The sequence below is a fragment of the Drosophila melanogaster genome, chromosome 2L (genome assembly GCF_000001215.4).
Source record: "Drosophila melanogaster chromosome 2L".
NCBI lineage: Eukaryota > Metazoa > Arthropoda > Insecta > Diptera > Drosophilidae > Drosophila > Drosophila melanogaster.
Window position 1 is genome coordinate 1,672,492 of NT_033779.5, and position 18,436 is coordinate 1,690,927.

The 18,436-nt window shown below is 40.6% G+C and overlaps 1 protein-coding gene across 6 annotated transcripts in view, besides 1 other annotated feature; it reads left to right on the forward strand.

Annotated features, from left to right (window-relative positions):
- The window catches only part of chinmo (Chronologically inappropriate morphogenesis), a 53,425-nt gene that overhangs the window by 21,234 nt on the left and 13,755 nt on the right, over window positions 1–18,436 (forward strand). For 4 of the 6 annotated variants that reach the window (NM_001258910.2, NM_001201751.2, NM_164430.4 and 1 more), the window contains one exon: window positions 17,626–18,264. In NM_001258910.2, coding sequence (NP_001245839.1) covers window positions 18,147–18,264 — 118 coding nt within the window. In that variant the 5' untranslated portion in view covers window positions 17,626–18,146. Of the gene's footprint in view, window positions 1–6,377; window positions 6,430–17,625; window positions 18,265–18,436 lie in introns of all 6 variants that reach the window. The other 2 variants (NM_164429.3, NM_164428.3) reach the window with 1 other exon arrangement.
- Window positions 6,541–13,948: a mobile genetic element.

Sequence of the window (18,436 nt, forward strand, 5' to 3'; positions counted from 1 at the left end):
CTGCGAGTGCTTTTTGGGCTCTGGATCCGTATGCGGCTCATCTCCTTGGAGTCCTTGTACATAGGCATAAATTTTGTGCGTGTGTCTGGGCGAGAAAGGTGTTTGTGAGGGGGGGGAATGGTGGGGAGCGGCAGGACACTGCGCCTGTGCGCTTTTCGTATTGTTTTGACACTTTTACTCGAGGTGATTTGCAGCAGCATCTGCAGGAGTGAAAAGGGACTTAAAGTGAACAAATGTATTTTCCGATACTTCATGGAAAAATAGTAAGCAGAGGAGAAACTTTTGGGTTCTTCAACGATTTATGTTGTAATTACAGCCAAAGACTACTACCACTTTCAAAATGTATCAAAAATATTGACTGAGAACGCTTAGAATCGTTTGAATATTAATCGACTATTGAGATTTTAATATTCAAAAGACTGCTTGAACCTCAACCTTCACTATCCTCCAATTAATATGTAAATAATTATTCGAGTATTCATATTCGACAACAATTTGTACAGAGCCGGATCCGTTTTTTTGTATTCAATATATGAAATAATCTTTTTTTTTTTTTTTTTTTTTGATTCCGACAACCCTTAACAGGTTGTGTGCGTGTGTTGCCACGCCCACTCGCCGAATGAAAATCACTTGACTTTTCATTAATAAAATTGGCAGCAGACGGCATAAGAAGGGGAAAGTTGGAGTCCATGGAGTTTCAATGGACGAGCTTATATGCATCTGATACTTGGTTTGTACAGAGCCCAGCATTTGCACCCTTTTTTCATTGTTAAATTTCATAAATTTTTTTACGTCCATTCCCGTTTATTTTTTGTTTTTTTTTTCCTCTTTTTGGCCGCGTCAAGTGAGACACGCAGAATGCGGCTTACCCAAAAGTGAAAGGTACCGCGAGTCGCGAATTTCCGAAACTTCTTTTCAAAAACAGCAGACCCAACTCACACATCATTGTGGGCTGCAGCAGCAGCAGCAGCAACCCCGAACGAGATTCATTAAAAAAATGTTGGGAATATAAAAAATTGTTTTCCATACGCATTAATGCAGCAATGCGTAAGTAAAGTAAACGTGGTTACGGAATGGGAAAGTGTGGTGGCCAGACTTGGTTATGACTATAAAGCCATGTGGCATAACATGGGGTAGTCCTCCTTGGGATTTGCCAGTCTTTGATATGCGACAAGGAGCAGAAAATTATTTATTACTCCCTTTACAGGGGTTTTTACTAAAGATTGATTAACGGAAATGCTTTGTTTCACGGCAATGGGAGGGCATAATTGATTGGGGAATGGGCTCCGGTCTAAATGAGCTTAAAGAAGTTTAAAGGCAGGTAGTGTTTGAATTGGATTATTGATTAACTTACCCCATAGATTGGGTAGCCTTTCATTAGCTATGTTGTGGTAACTCTTTGAGAACAGCTTCAACAACCATCCATTACCAATGTTTGTTTTCAACTTTAGGCCTATCTTCGTGGTCTGAGGTCCACCTCGCCATTACCCGAATATTCAGCATTTATCCCCCATCTTCGCCGAGATCGCTGTTCAAAATTCAATGAGCAAAGTGCGGCATGGACGTTGAATTTATTGAAAAATCATGATATGTAACCATCAAATAACCGCAGGAAGGGGTCCAAAAGGAGGGATTTTGTGGCCGATAGCCAAGCGAGTCTGGCCAGAAACCGGGTCCTGAAATTTGCGGCTCGAGTTTGAGTTTGATTCCGAGTTTTCGAGACTGAGGCTGAGGCCGGTCGGTTGGCATCGTCTGGCATGCAAAAGCGTCGATATGACAGCTTGACTGAACTAAAACCGCGTTGCCAATGCTAGACAAAAGGCCAAAACACACACAAGGAGCTGGAAAAAAAAGGGGGGAAAACGTAAAGTGGGAAAATGGGAGATAGCGTAGGGGGAAACTCACGCATGTTGGCCAGGACCAGGGACCAGGAAATATGATTTTTTCGTGCTTGTTGAGCAGCAGTTTTAGCGAGGAGGAGGAAAATGGCTGGAGCCTACCTTGCCACACGCTGATTGACGTGCCTTTTATTGATGCTCTTGATTGGTTTTTACCTTTTTACACAGACATGCGGGCGGTGGCGCCACCTCTTTTCCATCCACCTGCCCACCTTTTTTTTTGTTCTCCTTCACCGTCCACCTGGTCGTTAGTTCAATATGTGCGTCGGTGTCTGGTGCCACGCCTCCCGGTTATGATTTTTATTACAGGTGGGAGATGAGTTGAGCTGAGCCCACGGATGATACAAAAAAGCATCGTTCCTCTGATGAATTGCTGCTGGTCCTCCGTATTTGCCTAAAAAAATGTCCGCGCTTTTCAGTTTGCCTCGTTTTTTTTTATTTTTTAGTTCTTTATTTTTTAGCGCTCAGCATCGTTGTTGGTTAATTTTGTATGCACATAGAGGATTACAGGGGGGGGAGTGGGCTTCAAAATCTATTTGCGTTTTTAATCAAATCTTCAAATGTTGAACGCATATCGCTGCGCATCGCATAGGCTTCTATGGATATCCCTTGGTTTGTTTAACTTGTATATCGTAATTGCATATCTCTTAGAAAATAAAAGCGAGCGAGCGATGGAAATTGGAAGGCCAAACAAACTAATCAAATGTCTGCCATCGTCCTGCGTCTATCGCCACTTCCGCTTCCGTTTTCCACTTTTTTTTTCGCAAGGGCAGCTCATCCTTGTCGATTCGCTAATGCTTTAATCCTCGCTGCGTCCGCGGTATCCTGTATCCCCTGGATATCCTGCTCCTGTCCGCGTGTATTAAATCGATGAAGTATTAACGACTTAATTGCATGTTTGGCGGACATTCTGCATTGACCCTCGCACCCTCCGTCATCAGAAGTTTATGAGAAATTCGTTGTTATCCTTTCTGGACTCGCAGGAGGCGTTGCAGTTGAGTCCTGCGGCCAACGCTCATTTCGGGAAATGTGAATTCGATTAAAGTAATGACTTTTTGAGTAGTCCTTTGGGGCGGATAAGTTGGGCGAGCTCAGGTGTTTCGCTTATAAAGGGAATTCGGTATGAGGAATGTAAGGCCTAAAAAGTTTCCAAGAAAAAGGGTTATTGATTATGTTGAAATCATTTTGAAATTACCAAAAAACGACTTGCTTGGTTGTGGTTTAAAAATGTCTTAGATGATTTTCAAGAATCTTAAATCTTACCTTCTTGCAAACTTTCAATTTGATTCATCTGCACTTTTTAGGCCTTCCAACCACCACTCACTGGGCTCAAGCCAAAACAAAGTCCTTCAAAAGCCTACAGTCCTTGGTACTTGTAATTCCAATTCGAATCCCCTCTACCGAATGCAAAACAACAGCAGCTTAACGTACTAATTGACAAGCAAGCAAAAATATTTACGTACTCAAGTCCAAACATTCTAATCAATGCACTGCGAGGGACAAAGGATCGGCCTAAAAACACGAGGGAGGCCAGGCGATGTGGCCGCCCAATCTGCAGGCATAGATTCCCAGCTCCGAATGGGGGATGGAGGTATTCTATTCGTATACAGTATAACTGGGGGATGGACAACGAAAACGAAGCCTTTCAAACAAACAACAATCGTTGGGGCCAGTGAGATTCATCAAAGCGACTCAAACCAGGAAGTGAAGAGGGACCCTCTGTCCTCAAAGCCTGCTCCATTCCCTGTCCAAATGTCAAAATGCGTCGAAGCGAACATCATTGGATTTGTGATTGAACAGAAATTTCCATACATTGAGAGCGTCACTACTCTCCTTTTGCCCGCTTTTTCTTACACTGCCCATTTTCATTTAGGAAATGCATGCTGGAGTGATAATTCCAAATCGGCAGTTTGAGTACGGACAGCCGCCTTCATGAGTCCACGTACTCTCGCCATCCTCTCGATTTTGTACTTTTTTGTTGGTTTCATTTCTTTTTTTACCAGGACATCGAAAATTTATATTTACGGAATTGTAAGTTATGCACTCGAATGATTCTCGCACTGTGAATTGTCTGTCAAATGTCGCGACGGGCGGAGTTTCCCCGCTCGCACTTTTTTTCCTAGAGTGGTTTTCCCTGTTTCCAAAAACCCACCTATCCTCCCCAAAAAAAACTCTTCGATTCGACATCATGGCATCCTCGTCTCGAGCGTTCAATAATTGTGTAAAACGCTTTCAGTTTTACATTTCAATCTTAATTTAGTTTCTGGCATAACGTTTGCTTGCCATTCTGACCGCCGGACAAAGTCCGGCCAAAAAGGGGTTCCGTCCGAATTTGGGTATTTACGGATTTATTGCGAGGGGTAGGCAAATTGTTATTTTTGTTGTTCGCCATTTGGACGGTTGATCTTTTGGCTAATGAAGTTTGTCATTGAGCTTTATTTAATTTGCTGATGATGCGAATGGAAAGAACAACAGAAGGAACGGGTGGCAATCAAACAAAGGCCTAAAAAGGTTCGATTCCAGATGGGTTAATGATTTTAAAAAGGAATTATTGATACAGAAGAGTATCAGCGATTTTGAAATTTGAAAGTAAAATCTGTAAATTTGTATATTTTAAATGAATTAATATAGTTCAGAATTTAGTTACTCTATTGTTTTATCTACTGCGAATGCAATTCCTGCAACATCCCCAACTCCAATTAGCATCGCTTCAGTTTTTCGCTCTCGAAATGTTTCCGTAAAAGTTTGACACTTTTCGAATTCAAGATGACAATTTGAGCTGTCACACGCAAGGCTGTCACATGGTCTGGGCTTAAGTGGGGGGGTGGGTAGTAGAGGTCAATTCTTCTATTGCCCACCTGCAGCTGTCAGGATGAAGCCTCCAGGCTTCCCACTCCTCGCAGCTTTCGATCTATCTGCAGAATTGCTTAAAACAATTGCGCATACGACGCGTGGCCTGCGTGAAAATTGCAACATTACATCGTGTAGGCAGTCGTATCGCAAAGGAGGAGGGGCTCTAATTTGGTGGAGGCTGGGTTCTCGGTCTGTCCATCGTTCGGACGTTCCTGCCAGTTACCTTTTTGACATTTGATTGAGATTTGTTATCGGCGAATTCATCAATGATATATACAATAAAAATACACACGCAATGCTGCAAACGGGGGGATGGTTTTTTTTTCGGCCAGACCGAGACAAAAAACCACCCAAAAAGGAGAAAGATGTGAAGGCCTAGACCATTCATCCTCTGGGTCTGTTGGTGTCTGCTCCTGGCCCAGAGTGGTTGCAAAAGGGGCGGATGGGGGAGTGACTGGACCATAGTTATCGGCCTGGACCAGTGACATTTCTGGCCAGGCATTCAGCTCGTTCGGCTCCTGTGTGTTACTTCTATTAGATTTTCCATGTGCAAAAAAAGAAAAAACGAAAAGTGAACGAAAGAGGACTGGCCAAGCAGCTGTTGTTTGGACCTGCCCATCGCCCACTCCAATCCACTATACGCTTTTCCCCCCCAGCTTGTTGTGTATTTTTGCAATAAACCAGGAAAAAGCAGACTGGGACAGTAGAGCTGGCCATGCGTACCTTTCGATCCTTGTGTGACATTTGAATTCGGCAGAGAGAACTGTGGAATCGGGGTGGAGTTCGCAGAGGAGGAGGACTTTTCTTTCACATAACTTCGGCGGCGCACCCAGCGCCCCACCCACTTTTGTAGGCCAACGTTTGCGTATCTATTTTTTAATTTTGCTGACGAGGCACGAAAACATACAAAACGCAATTGTTCCAACGTCCACAATGCATTCCACTAACTCTCCGTGCTCCGTGTGCGGCTCCTGTTTTTGTGTCCTGACATGTGTGCGTCTCATGCTGATAAGCAGTGGCGCCACACTCGCAAGGGGGGGGGGGTGGTTCTCCGGGGGTGGCCAGGACCCCAGGACCTTCGCTCCTGCAAAAAACGAAATGCCAAATGAAAAGTTAAACTGTGTGACGCGCTGGCAAGACTCTGGAGTTGGAGCAGCAGTGCCAGGATTGGAGAAAACCAAAACCCAAACCCAAATATCCTGCATCCTGCATTCTACCTACCAATCCCTTAACCCTTTTGTTGGCATGGCGTGATGAATATTTACTGCGTGCGCTAACTGCTAACTACCTACAGGTATTCCCATTTTTTGACATTTTTAATTGGGTTTGAGCAGTCGCGGCAGCCACCAAGGGGTTAAAAGGACTACAGTTTTTGCCACTTTACGCTTGTCCATCGAGACTTGTTCGCCATGATTGAATGCCCGCCATTGAACCCTAAGACCCCTTCGATTACAAACGTAACTTAGCCCTCTATTAAAGTTAGACTCTAATAAGTCGTTATCAAATAACAAATTGACTGATCTTAATTGACTGTTTATGATTGATACAGTAAAAATAAAAGAAAATCCTAAGCTTGCAAATAAATTCATAAACTAATTTGGTATTCTTTTCTCTTTTTACTTACAGGTAACTATGATCAGCCAAGCGTTTTCCCAGTGGGCTCAAAGTTATCGTGTCTGTGAGTTTAGAATAGAACACAATTGTGTCTCCCCTAATTATGTTTCTCTAAGAATAATTAATTTGGGGAACCCATATGAATCTTTTGCCTCATATACTGTATATACTGTGGTGTAGTATGTGCATATATCGAGGGTACACTGTACCTATAAGTACACAGCAACACTTAGTTGCATTGCATAAATAAATGTCTCAAGTGAGCGTGATATAAGATCACCCATTTATGCTTTAAGCTAAGTCAGCATCCCCACGCTGGCCGCTGGCCATATATGCGCATAAGCTCTCTCTCTCTCTCTCTTATACATATATATATACGCTGCTCTTCTGCCGCTGTCGACGGCGGCGCAGTCGCAGTATTTAGGTAAGATCAGACACTCTGTAGAGGTTAAGCGGGCAGAACCGTTTCTGCTACTCGAAGAGATAAGAAGAAATAAAAAGGTGGCCTGACGGCTGCACCCAACTGCAAGGAAAACACGTGTTCTCAATTGGTGGCATATATTGGTTTATTACATGGCGACCGTGAGGCAGGAGCCTGCGATCTGAGGACTACTGAGGAAATGCTGCTAATATTGCCGATTTGATTTGGGAATTCTAAACAGCGACAACAGGTGTGAGAGGCAGGCCGCCCCTTACACCAGTGCGGGAGACCTAGAGACGGGACACTGATGAAAAAAAAAGAAACAAAAATACTGAGTGAGTAGAGTGTGGTAATGGGCAAACGCGGATGTCAGGAAATCAAAAATAAAGGTATAGCACATATTAAGTGGCTATGATATACAAATAAAACACCGCCCCCATGGGCAACGGCACAGAAATTAACTGCCGAATTAGACTTTCTGAAAGAAAACCTCCAGCAAAGAAAGCCGAATACCACAACTCACTCAGCAAAAATAGAAATAATCAATGAAGAAATAACTGAAAATTCAACATCACCCAAGCCGAAAAGACCCGACGTCTGCATGAACGACTGCCCTCGACCATTGTAAGCCGCAACAGCAATTAGCACGGCATCCTGCGAGGGTAGGATTAGGATAAAGGATAAAGGATTCCACCGGCGCGCCGCACATGACAACAGCGAATGTCTACCAAGCAGACGTTCGAACACCCTGCTCCTGTCGAGCAAAGGGATCTGCCAAGTATCAAAGAGGTAATAGAGGTAGATCCGTCCGCGGGACCAAAGCCCTTGACCATACAAGAGTACAAGGCACGGACTGCAGCGAGGGAGCAGCCACCTAAAAAGAAGAGGGGTGGCCGCCGGATTAAGTTGCTCAGCGCCCGGAGGCTCAACATCGAACTACTGAAGACGGCAACTAATGAGGAAGACCGGCAGCGCTACAAAGAGCGCCTTGCAGCCATCAATCAACAACTTCGTGGTGCGAAGTAAAGCGGCGGGCTGCGTTATACGCCATAGCCTCAACCGCCCAAATATTATATTAATGTTGTCGATGCGGTTTCCGCTGCAACAAAATTACTAACTTATCAGGGACCCATTTCATAACTAACACATTATACTCAGTCCTAAACTTAAAATAAGTAATAATATTGTAAAATTGCAAATTGCAACCGATGTAAACTGAGTATAATGAATTCATCTATCAAGTAAAAATATGTTTAACAACAGTTTAGACCTATTAAAATTTCGAGCTATATTTATATCTGATCGAGATAACAATAATTGACCAATTCTCAAAGTTAAAATTCTATTTGTACTTTTGATATACAAATAAAGACTAATTTTCCCCATATCAAAATGGGACATAAGTCGTGGATACAACCCCACAGTTAAATTCAATGTACTTACTATTTTTGATTTTAGTTATCCTATCAGCCTTTTAACCTGGCCTTAAAACTTTATCAGTTTCACAAAAGATCGTTGAAAAGACTTACATGAGTCGAGCCAATGATTTAGACAAAATCTAATAGAAACTACACCAAAAAGGTACAAGTGCGATTACATCGCTAAAAGGTACATACATGGAATGGCTAAACTTAACCATATCCATAAACAATATTAGAGATGCTTTTGATAAATCCTATAAATGTATTAATAAAACCGCGCTGATCAAAACTCAGACGCTTATTTTTCACATAAAGGTATTGATAACACAATACAACACATTACAAAACCTAATAGTAACAAACAAAAGCAAACTCACTGAAGAACATAAAGTCCAATGCTTCAAAGTTCTCAGTTCATTTGGTAAAAGACTACATAATACCAGCGTTAGACACAGTATTATAATAGAAGTCCCAACAGAACTAACCAAAATAGCAGAATTCGACGAAAGCCAGTTAAGAGACTTGGACGAGTCGCAGCCGTTAGAAGATTTAGATATCGAAAGCGATATCGAATCAATAGAAGAATTAAAATTTAATACCGTACAACCAAATACAAGAAACATGGCCAACGCATTAGAAGCTCAGAGAGCATACGTTAAACAGGTATCTGCCACAGTACCTGAATTCGATGGTAAGAAACTCCATTTAAACAGGTTTGTGACAGCACTTAAGTTGACGGATCTAACTAAAGGAGATCAAGAAACTTTAGCAGTAGAGGTCATAAAGACCAAAATTATTGGCCCATTAAACTATAAAGTAGAACATGCGACAACGATACAGGCAATAATTACCATATTGCAGGCAAACGTAAAAGGCGAATCGCCTGACGTTATAAAGGCCAAATTAATAAATGCCCAACAAAGAGGCAAGACCGCGTCTCAGTATGTTACAGAAATAGACAGTATGCGTAAGCAGCTCGAGGCAGCTTACATAGACGGCGGATTAGACGCCGATAATGCTGACAAATTCGCGACTAAAGAGTCGATATCAGCAATGACCAAAAACTGTGCCAACGAGGCACTTAAAATGATCTTAACTGCAGGTACATTTAGTACATTCAACGACGCAATGGAAAAATACCTACATTGCAGTACAGAAATAACCGGCAATTCAAATACAGTCTTATTCTATAATGGGAATAATAGACGTGGTAATTATAATGCCTACTATCGTGGTAGAGGCAGAAATAATTATAACCATAATTATAACCAGAATTATAACCAAGGTTATAATAATAACAACAGAGGTCGCGGAGGCTACCGCGGCCACGGTAATAACAGAGACGGAGGTAACCGAAGGGGTAACCAAAGTCAGAATAATAATAACAACCGAAATGTGCGTAACGTACAATCGGAAAACAGCCAGACCCCCTTAAGCGATCAACAGTAAAAGTGTTTAAAGTAAACCTAAATCTGAGTATTTTCATTAAGACAAAAAACCATGAAACAAACACAGTTCTTACATTACTAATAGACACAGGTGCAGAAATTTCATTGCTAAAAGCCAAAGCAAAGGAATATAATAATATAAATTTCAGTAATATATCAAATATTACAGGTATTGGGCAAGGAACCATACAGTCTATAGGTACAGTAGATCTTGACATACGCATTCAGGATGTTCTAGTGCCACATGAATTTCATATAGTACCTGAGAATTTTCCGATACCATGCGATGGCATAATCGGAATAGATTTTATCAAGAAATACAATTGCGTATTAGAGTTTCAAAATAACAAAGACTGGTTCACAATAAGACCCAATAACTTCAGTAGACAGATTAGTGTACCAATTACACATAACTTAGACTCCAACACACTCTTATTGCCAGCTAGATGCGAAGTAATCAGACAAGTCAAATTACTCACTAACGAAAAAACGGTGGTAGTACCAAATCAGGAGCTGCAACCAGGTATAATAGTAGCAAGCACCATTGCCGATAGCAAAAACGCATTGATTCGCATTATAAATACAAATAATAAAGACGCCATAATAGATAGCGCGAAGATCAAATGCGAATCAATGAAAGACTATGACATTTTTACAACACCAGTAGAAAAGGAAAATAGAACTGAAGAAATTTTAAAACAATTAAGATTCCCTAAACAATTCAATAATGAACTAACTAAGTTATGCACCGAGTTTAGCGATATTTTTGGTCTAGAAACAGAACCAATATCGGCTAACAATTTCTACAAACAAAAACTCAGATTAGGGGAAAAAACACCGGTCTATATAAAAAACTATCGCATGGCAGATAGCCAAAAACCAGAAATCGCCAGACAGGTAAAAAAATTAATAGATGATGGAATAGTTGAACCATCAATGTCTGAATATAATAGTCCATTACTTTTGGTTCCAAAGAAACCACTTCCGAATTCCACGGAAAAAAGATGGCGATTAGCAGTTGACTATCGTCAAATAAATAAGAAACTATTATCAGACAAATTTCCACTTCCAAGAATAGAAGATATTCTTGATCAATTAGGAAGAGCAAAGTATTTTTCATGTCTCGACCTAATGTCTGGATTCCACCAGATAGAACTAGAAAAAAGGTATAGAGATATAACGTCATTTTCAACAGCCAATGGCTCATATCGCTTCACGCGATTACCATACGGACTGAAAGTAGCACCAAACTCCTTCCAACGTATGATGACACTTGCATTTTCTGGTCTTGAACCATCGCAAGCATTTCTATATATGGATGACTTAGTAGTAATAGGTTGTTCAGAAAAACATATGCTCAAAAATTTGACTAACGTATTCGAGCTATGTAGACGACATAATTTGAAACTACATCCAGGGAAATGTTCTTTCTTTATGAAAGAAGTAACATATTTGGGTCACAAATGTACCGATAAAGGTATACTCCCAGATGACACCAAATATGAAGTTATAGAAAAATATCCTATACCAACAGATGCCGACAGTGCTAGGCGTTTCGTAGCCTTCTGTAATTATTACAGACGTTTCATTAAAAATTTTTCTGATCATTCACGCCACTTAACGAGGCTTTGTAAAAAGAATGTTCAATTCGAATGGACAGCAGAATGCAATGATGCATTCGAATACCTTAAAACAGAATTAATGAAACCAACATTACTACAGTACCCAGATTTCGGTAAAGAATTTTGCATAACAACCGATGCTAGTAAACAGGCATGCGGAGCGGTACTTACACAAGATCACAATGGTCAACAACTTCCAGTGGCATACGCTTCAAGAATGTTCACTCAAGGTGAAAGTAATAAGTCCACTACAGAACAAGAATTAACGGCCATTCATTGGGCCATAAATCATTTTCGACCATACATATATGGCAAGCATTTCATGGTAAAAAGCGATCATAGACCATTGTCATACCTATTCTCTATGAAAAATCCAAGTTCAAAACTCACTCGTATGAGGCTGGATTTAGAAGAGTATGACTTTACTGTAGAATATCTTAAGGGGAAAGATAACCATATTGCGGACGCCTTGTCTCGCATAACAATAAAAGATCTGAAAACAATCAACAGAGAAATATTAAAAGTTACCACCAGATCAAAAGCTAAACAGGAAAATTCCTGTAAGGACGAAGCAATAGTCAAAATACAAGAGGAAAAAGAGCAAACAATAGAAAAGCCCAAAGTCTATGAAGTTGTCAATAATAATGACACAAAGAAATATGTTTTAATCAAAATAGATAAACACAAGTGTTTATTAAAACGAGGAAAAACAATTGTTTCACGCTTTGATGTTGATGACTTGTATTCTAATGAAACATTTGATCTAAATCAATTCTTTCAAAGGCTTATTTCAAAAGCCGGAATGCATAAAATAACAAAAATGCGAATATCACCAAGCGAACAGATGTTCCAATTTGTATCACTAAATGAATTTAAAATAAAGGGCAACCGAGTACTCGAAAAAGTAGAACTAGCTATTCTACAAAAGGTGATAATTATAGACAAAAATGACGAAGCTCAGATTAAAGAAATTTTGACAAAATTCCATGATGATCCTATAGAAGGAGGCCACACTGGTATTTCGCGAACCCAGTCAAAAATCAAAAGATTTTATTATTGGCCCCAGATGACCAAGACAATCTCAAAGTATGTAAAGACTTGTTTGAAATGTCAACAAGCCAAAATTACAACACATACGAAAACTCCATTAACATTGATGCCAACGCCAGCAACAGCATTTGATACTGTTTTAATTGATACCATTGGTCCACTACCGAAATCGGAAGACGGAAATGAGTATGCAGTTACAATCATATGCGATCTAACCAAGTTTTTAGTAACTATTCCAACACCAAATAAAAGTGCTAAAACAGTTGCAAAGGCTATATTTGAATTATTTGTACTGAAGTACGGTCCAATGAAGACGTTCATTACAGATCAAGGTACGGAATACAAAAATTCACTTATGAATGAATTATGCAAATATATGCATATAGAAAATCTAACATCTAGCGCTCACCATCATCAAACTTTAGGAACAATAGAAAGAAGCCACCGAACTTTTAATGAATATATACGTTCATACATATCGGTTAACAAAAGTGATTGGGACATTTGGTTACCATATTTCACTTATTGCTTCAATACAACACCCTCAATAGTCCATGACTATTGCCCATACGAACTAGTATTTGGCAGACTACCCAGACAATTCAAAGATTTCAGTAAGATAAACAAAATAGACCCAATATACAACTTAGACGACTACTCTAAAGAGCTTAAATGCAGACTAGAATTGTCGTACAACAGAGCAAGAAGAATGTTAGAAAAAGCAAAAGCGGATAGAAAATTAAGATATGATAGGAATACAAATAATTTCGAATTAAAAATAGGAGATAAAGTATTACTTAGAAAAGAAACAGGTCATAAGTTAGATAAAAGATATGAAGGTCCTTATGACGTAGTAGATATAGGAATAAATGACAATATAACCATTAAAACAGGAAGTAAGAAACAACAAATAGTACATAAAGATAGGCTAAAAAAGCACAAATAGAATGAAAAAAAAAGGGCAATCAATGCCAAACCTTTCATAATAAAACTTAAATAACGGCCTGATCAGCCAAAACAATATAACAAAGACATAGATATAATCGAATTTTTATTAATTCAAAATACATACATATTTTTTCTTTATTCATTTAAAAATTCTATATCATAAATAATGTTAATTCATTAAAAATAATATTTAAGTAATTTTTATTTTATAATGGTAATATAGTTGATAGAAAATAACTTCATTTCTTTACGTTATTTTAAAAAAGAGGGGAGGTGTAGTATGTGCATATATCGAGGGTACACTGTACCTATAAGTACACAGCAACACTTAGTTGCATTGCATAAATAAATGTCTCAAGTGAGCGTGATATAAGATCACCCATTTATGCTTTAAGCTAAGTCAGCATCCCCACGCTGGCCGCTGGCCATATATGCGCATAAGCTCTCTCTCTCTCTCTCTTATACATATATATATACGCTGCTCTTCTGCCGCTGTCGACGGCGGCGCAGTCGCAGTATTTAGGTAAGATCAGACACTCTGTAGAGGTTAAGCGGGCAGAACCGTTTCTGCTACTCGAAGAGATAAGAAGAAATAAAAAGGTGGCCTGACGGCTGCACCCAACTGCAAGGAAAACACGTGTTCTCAATTGGTGGCATATATTGGTTTATTACAGTGGAATCTAACAAAAAATTACACTTTGTAATTGCGACAAGGCAAGCGTATCTTCAAGATACACATTCTTTGTACTTGCACTGCATTAACACAACATTTTTTCTTCGGCTGCCCAGCGAAGCGTTTTGGCCCGGCTGTCAACCGTATTTGTGTTAACTGCTTTGCTTGGCCCTTTTGATGGCAGCTCATTTGTGTTTCATGGCGCTGCATTTCAAGTTGGCTGCACTTTCCTGCATAGCTAATTACCATCACGCCATTGAAAGTCTCATTTTAAAGTAGGTTAATTATAATTCAGAAAATTGTGGAGGGGAATTGAGATTACTGTCAGAGTTTGAATTTCTTCTTGAAAATCATTTTTAGCTTTAAGGCAATCAAACTTGTTGCTGCCAGTTTTTGCTTTACAAATCCCACTGCAATTATGGTTGTAATAACCATTCGAAGCAGAAAGGCGAAATGCCAAAGAAGTTACTCAATTCCGCTGTTTGCCAGATGCACCTGACTTCCACCCGCTGTGCTGTTCATGTCACAACTCAGATAACCCACCGACCAGCCACGCCCCCTTTTGCGTTCTTTATGCAATATGCACAGCTCTCGCTTTGATGTATACCGACGCCCTGTGGCGAAGTATTTCACAATTTCCACACACTGCCGCTGTGAATTATGCGACATTTATTCTTGGATCTCTCGATTGCACATCTGCCGGCGTTTCGCTATTATGCGGACATGTGTAATCTTGTGGCCGATGGCGATGGGGATGGGGCAGGATGGGAGTTCCCTGCCAAGATCTCTGGTTCGAGAGCTGTCAGCGCCATCAGCTCGAAATGAAAAGGGGGGAGTGGCAAAGTGCTGACAAGCGGATTTCTTAACTCTGCACCCGAACTGTCATCGGCAACTTTTGCAATACGATGCGGTAATGTTATCAAATCGCCTTTCTTGGCTGAACTTTAATAGCAGGGGCTATTCTCCGAAGGAGTCTCTATGCAATCGAGACGAGTCAGGGTCACAAGTTGGCAATAAGTTGGATAAATAAGCTTTGAATCTATTTGTACGTACACATAGGTTTTTAAATTTCCTTCAGAAGTATTCGATATTGTTATGATTTTATCGCATCACATTTTCGTTTTTGACGATGAAAGAGACCTGAAGACGCACGACATGCAGTACGTGGTGGATTGTCTAAGCCGTTTGCTAACTCTTTTGTGGATTTTGGTTTTGGCATGTCTCTTGTTTCTGCTACTGAACCAAGTGGGCATCTTTAGGATTCCACGTCGAAGGAGCCGAATCAAGCGTCTAAGTAGAATCTAACTGGTTTATATCGTTTTCAAGAGATTTTCTGTGGCATTTCCGATTGCATTATATGTGCTTGCTAGAACGAAGACAAAGAGGTTTCATAATATGCGTCATTTGCCGGAATTAATTGCCATTCAAAGCGGACAAGATGGTCGAAAATAGACGCGTACATAAAGATACAAATGTATCTGTATGTTGGCAGCTGGCCACTTGAGATATGCTGCACTCAACGCACAAAAAATATGAATCACGGAATCGAATTGACGTTTTGTCTAAATAGTGCACAAGGTCAATTAGTTGAAATGCCATCAAATCAACAAAATATAACAATTAAATATTCGAGCAATTCAAAGCTGCTTTTGTTTATGACCGTTTTGGATGCTGAACTATCGAGAAGCTTGAGGCTGCATTAGTTGCGCAATTTCCTCTTCTTTTTTTTTTTGTGCCGAAAGTGCGTTGCTATTTTGAAGTAAAGCCGAGGATCAACCCTCAATCTCCCTTCGGACTATAAGTCCCCGATCCAGATACCCTATATACTGCCTCTTCCTGCCCATCACAAAGACAGCAAAGACAGCACCGAAGGAGCAAAAAAGCAGCTTTTATTTCATTTGTGTGTGCGTTGTTCCTGGAACGCATATCCTAATGTATCTGTGTTTGTGAAAAGGATTTACGCCTTGTTTTTTTTTTTCGTGTACATTTCGCACATATCTGCGGCCTTTGTTGTTGTTTGTCTTGGAGGCAGATAGGTTACCACCAGATACCTGAGCTATGATTTCGCCTTGAGACTGCCATTCAGGTGCGTTTTCTGTATATGTGTACATGTGTACATGTGTATCTCTGAGTCCGAGTATTTGAATGCGAACAAGACGGGTATACGGTGTACTATTTGATCTATTTGTTGTGCTTGGGCTTTTTGCTCTGTTCTCCTTTCATGCTGGCTGAATCTGAGCATTTCGTGTAATTGAAAAAGCATTTCAAATGCAGCTGCGTAAATTTCATTGCGTATTCCCTTTTGACAACAACAACAATGGCAGCATTAGGATATGTGCTCGAGGAAGTTTCCAAAGTACAGTCGAGCCCGAAGCTCCCGAAGCCAGAAGCTGTCCAAGTGCAGAAATAAGGATGTTTTTTTTTCAGGAGGCTTTGTAAAAGGCAAGTTGGGGTTGTTGCTCTGCAGGAATTAAAGCAGATGAGTGACAGTAAAAGTTCTCTGGATTATATATGTGCGGTAGAAAGAGGGACGTTTGCTGGATCCCTATGGAATCTTTACCTTTTTAAAGGAATTAAGACTTAGTTCAAGATGAGCACGCTTTCCTAATGCCATATATGACATATAGGACAAGACACTATCTTCTAAATTAAATGGAGCCACAGCTTCTTTCTGCATTGCCCCATAAACCGCAAATCATGTCGATCAATTTCACCCAATCTTTAAATCATTCTTATCCCCCAAGGGCATCCTTTTTGGACTTTCCCCTGCACGCCGGCGAATGAATTCCAGTTGCCGGACTCGAAAACTGCAAACTTCCCAGGAATTTCTTAATAGCTTTTTACCGATATCTTTTTTATCCTCCTTTTTTTCTCCGCTTGAAACGAAACCGTTGATTTTGATGGTCAAGAGAAAAAAAGAAATGAATTAGAGACGGGGGGAAGTCGGCTGCTCGTGGCAGCTTCCACAAAAGTTGCGGGCCGCATTTTTCTAACGATTAAACAAATTCGAAGAAAACAAACGCATCCCATGCAACGACGAAAGGCAGCCTCACCTGCAGTTTCCAGGAATCGAGAAAGGATGATGATGATGGTGGTGGGGGGGCAGAAACCGTAGACGAGGCCAAAATCAGAGGCGGCAGGAGGCAGGAATCAGAAAGTTGTGTGTTCACGCGCGTTGCATCAAAACCTTTGGAAGCGGCGGCATTTTTGACTTGGCCAGCCCAGAATTCCCAGAATTGAATCGTATATCTTGTGCGTTTTTTTTTTTTTTTTGATTTTGTTGCCTTTTTGCAGGGCTGTTTTCGCTTATTTCTAAATGCTCGATTAATTTCTAATAAATTGGTCGGAAATGCTGCAGGCCAAAGATAGAGTTACCAACACAAATGCGATGCAGTTTGAGCTTTTGGCCAAGAAAGCCACATGCCTCGCATGACTTTTGAAATTTGAGTTTGTTTGGGAACGTATTTCTCGGAACTACTCGATTTGAGAGAGGGAGGGAGGCACATATACAATATAGATTTTAGATATAGACATAGACATTGACCTTTTTTTGCAACCTGCATCCCTTCGGAATTTTCGGGGCAGAAAGCAGGCACTGGATTTGCAATCGGGCCCCTGTCAAACGCATCGAAAGCAAAACTAATCGCTCAATATAATTTTCGTCATTCTCGTTGCAGCATTTGGCGTGTTCGGAGTCGGATTCAGTTTTGAGATTCGGTGCTCTCACAGTCTCTGGTTAAGTTTCTATGCCAACGCCGACACAAAACTTATCAGCTACGATTAAAGCAGCGGAAGTGATTAGAGAACCGGAACGATTCGCACCGAAATCGGCGACGCACAAGAAATTAACTAAACAATTGCAAAATTCCCTTTGGCTAAGGATTTGCAGCGGCCGTATTGCTTTTATGCTCTGCTGGCAGCTACAAAATTCCACGAAATTCCATTTTGGCAAACCGAAGACAAACAAATCAATTTGCAGAGCCGCTGAAAAACAGCAGCAGCATCAGCAGCATCAGCAGCCCCATTACCAAAATTCGAAAATAATTGGAAAATATCGAAAGCAGCGTCGTCGTTGTCGCCGTTCTGGCGCCCTTCGAACAGCTTGGATCCTGAGAGCTAAGGACACCGATACGGACAGAGATACGGACAAAGATACGGCCACGGATCGGGACAAGGCTATAGCATCACTGCTGGCACCATGGATCCGCAGCAGCAGTTCTGCCTCAAATGGAACAGTTTCTCGTCTAACTTGGCAATAACATTCTCCAATCTGTTCAAATCGGATCTACTGGCCGATGTCATATTATCCTGCGATGGTGAGTGCTAGTTTTTATATACTGACACATTGATTTTTATTTAAATGAAAGATAAGTCTAGGCTACAAAGGGTGCTTACTTAATCAAAATCAAATGAGATAGTACGATCGACTGCTTACCTACGACTCGCTTCCTTTCATTTTCCCACCTTATGTTTATGTTTTTTATTTAT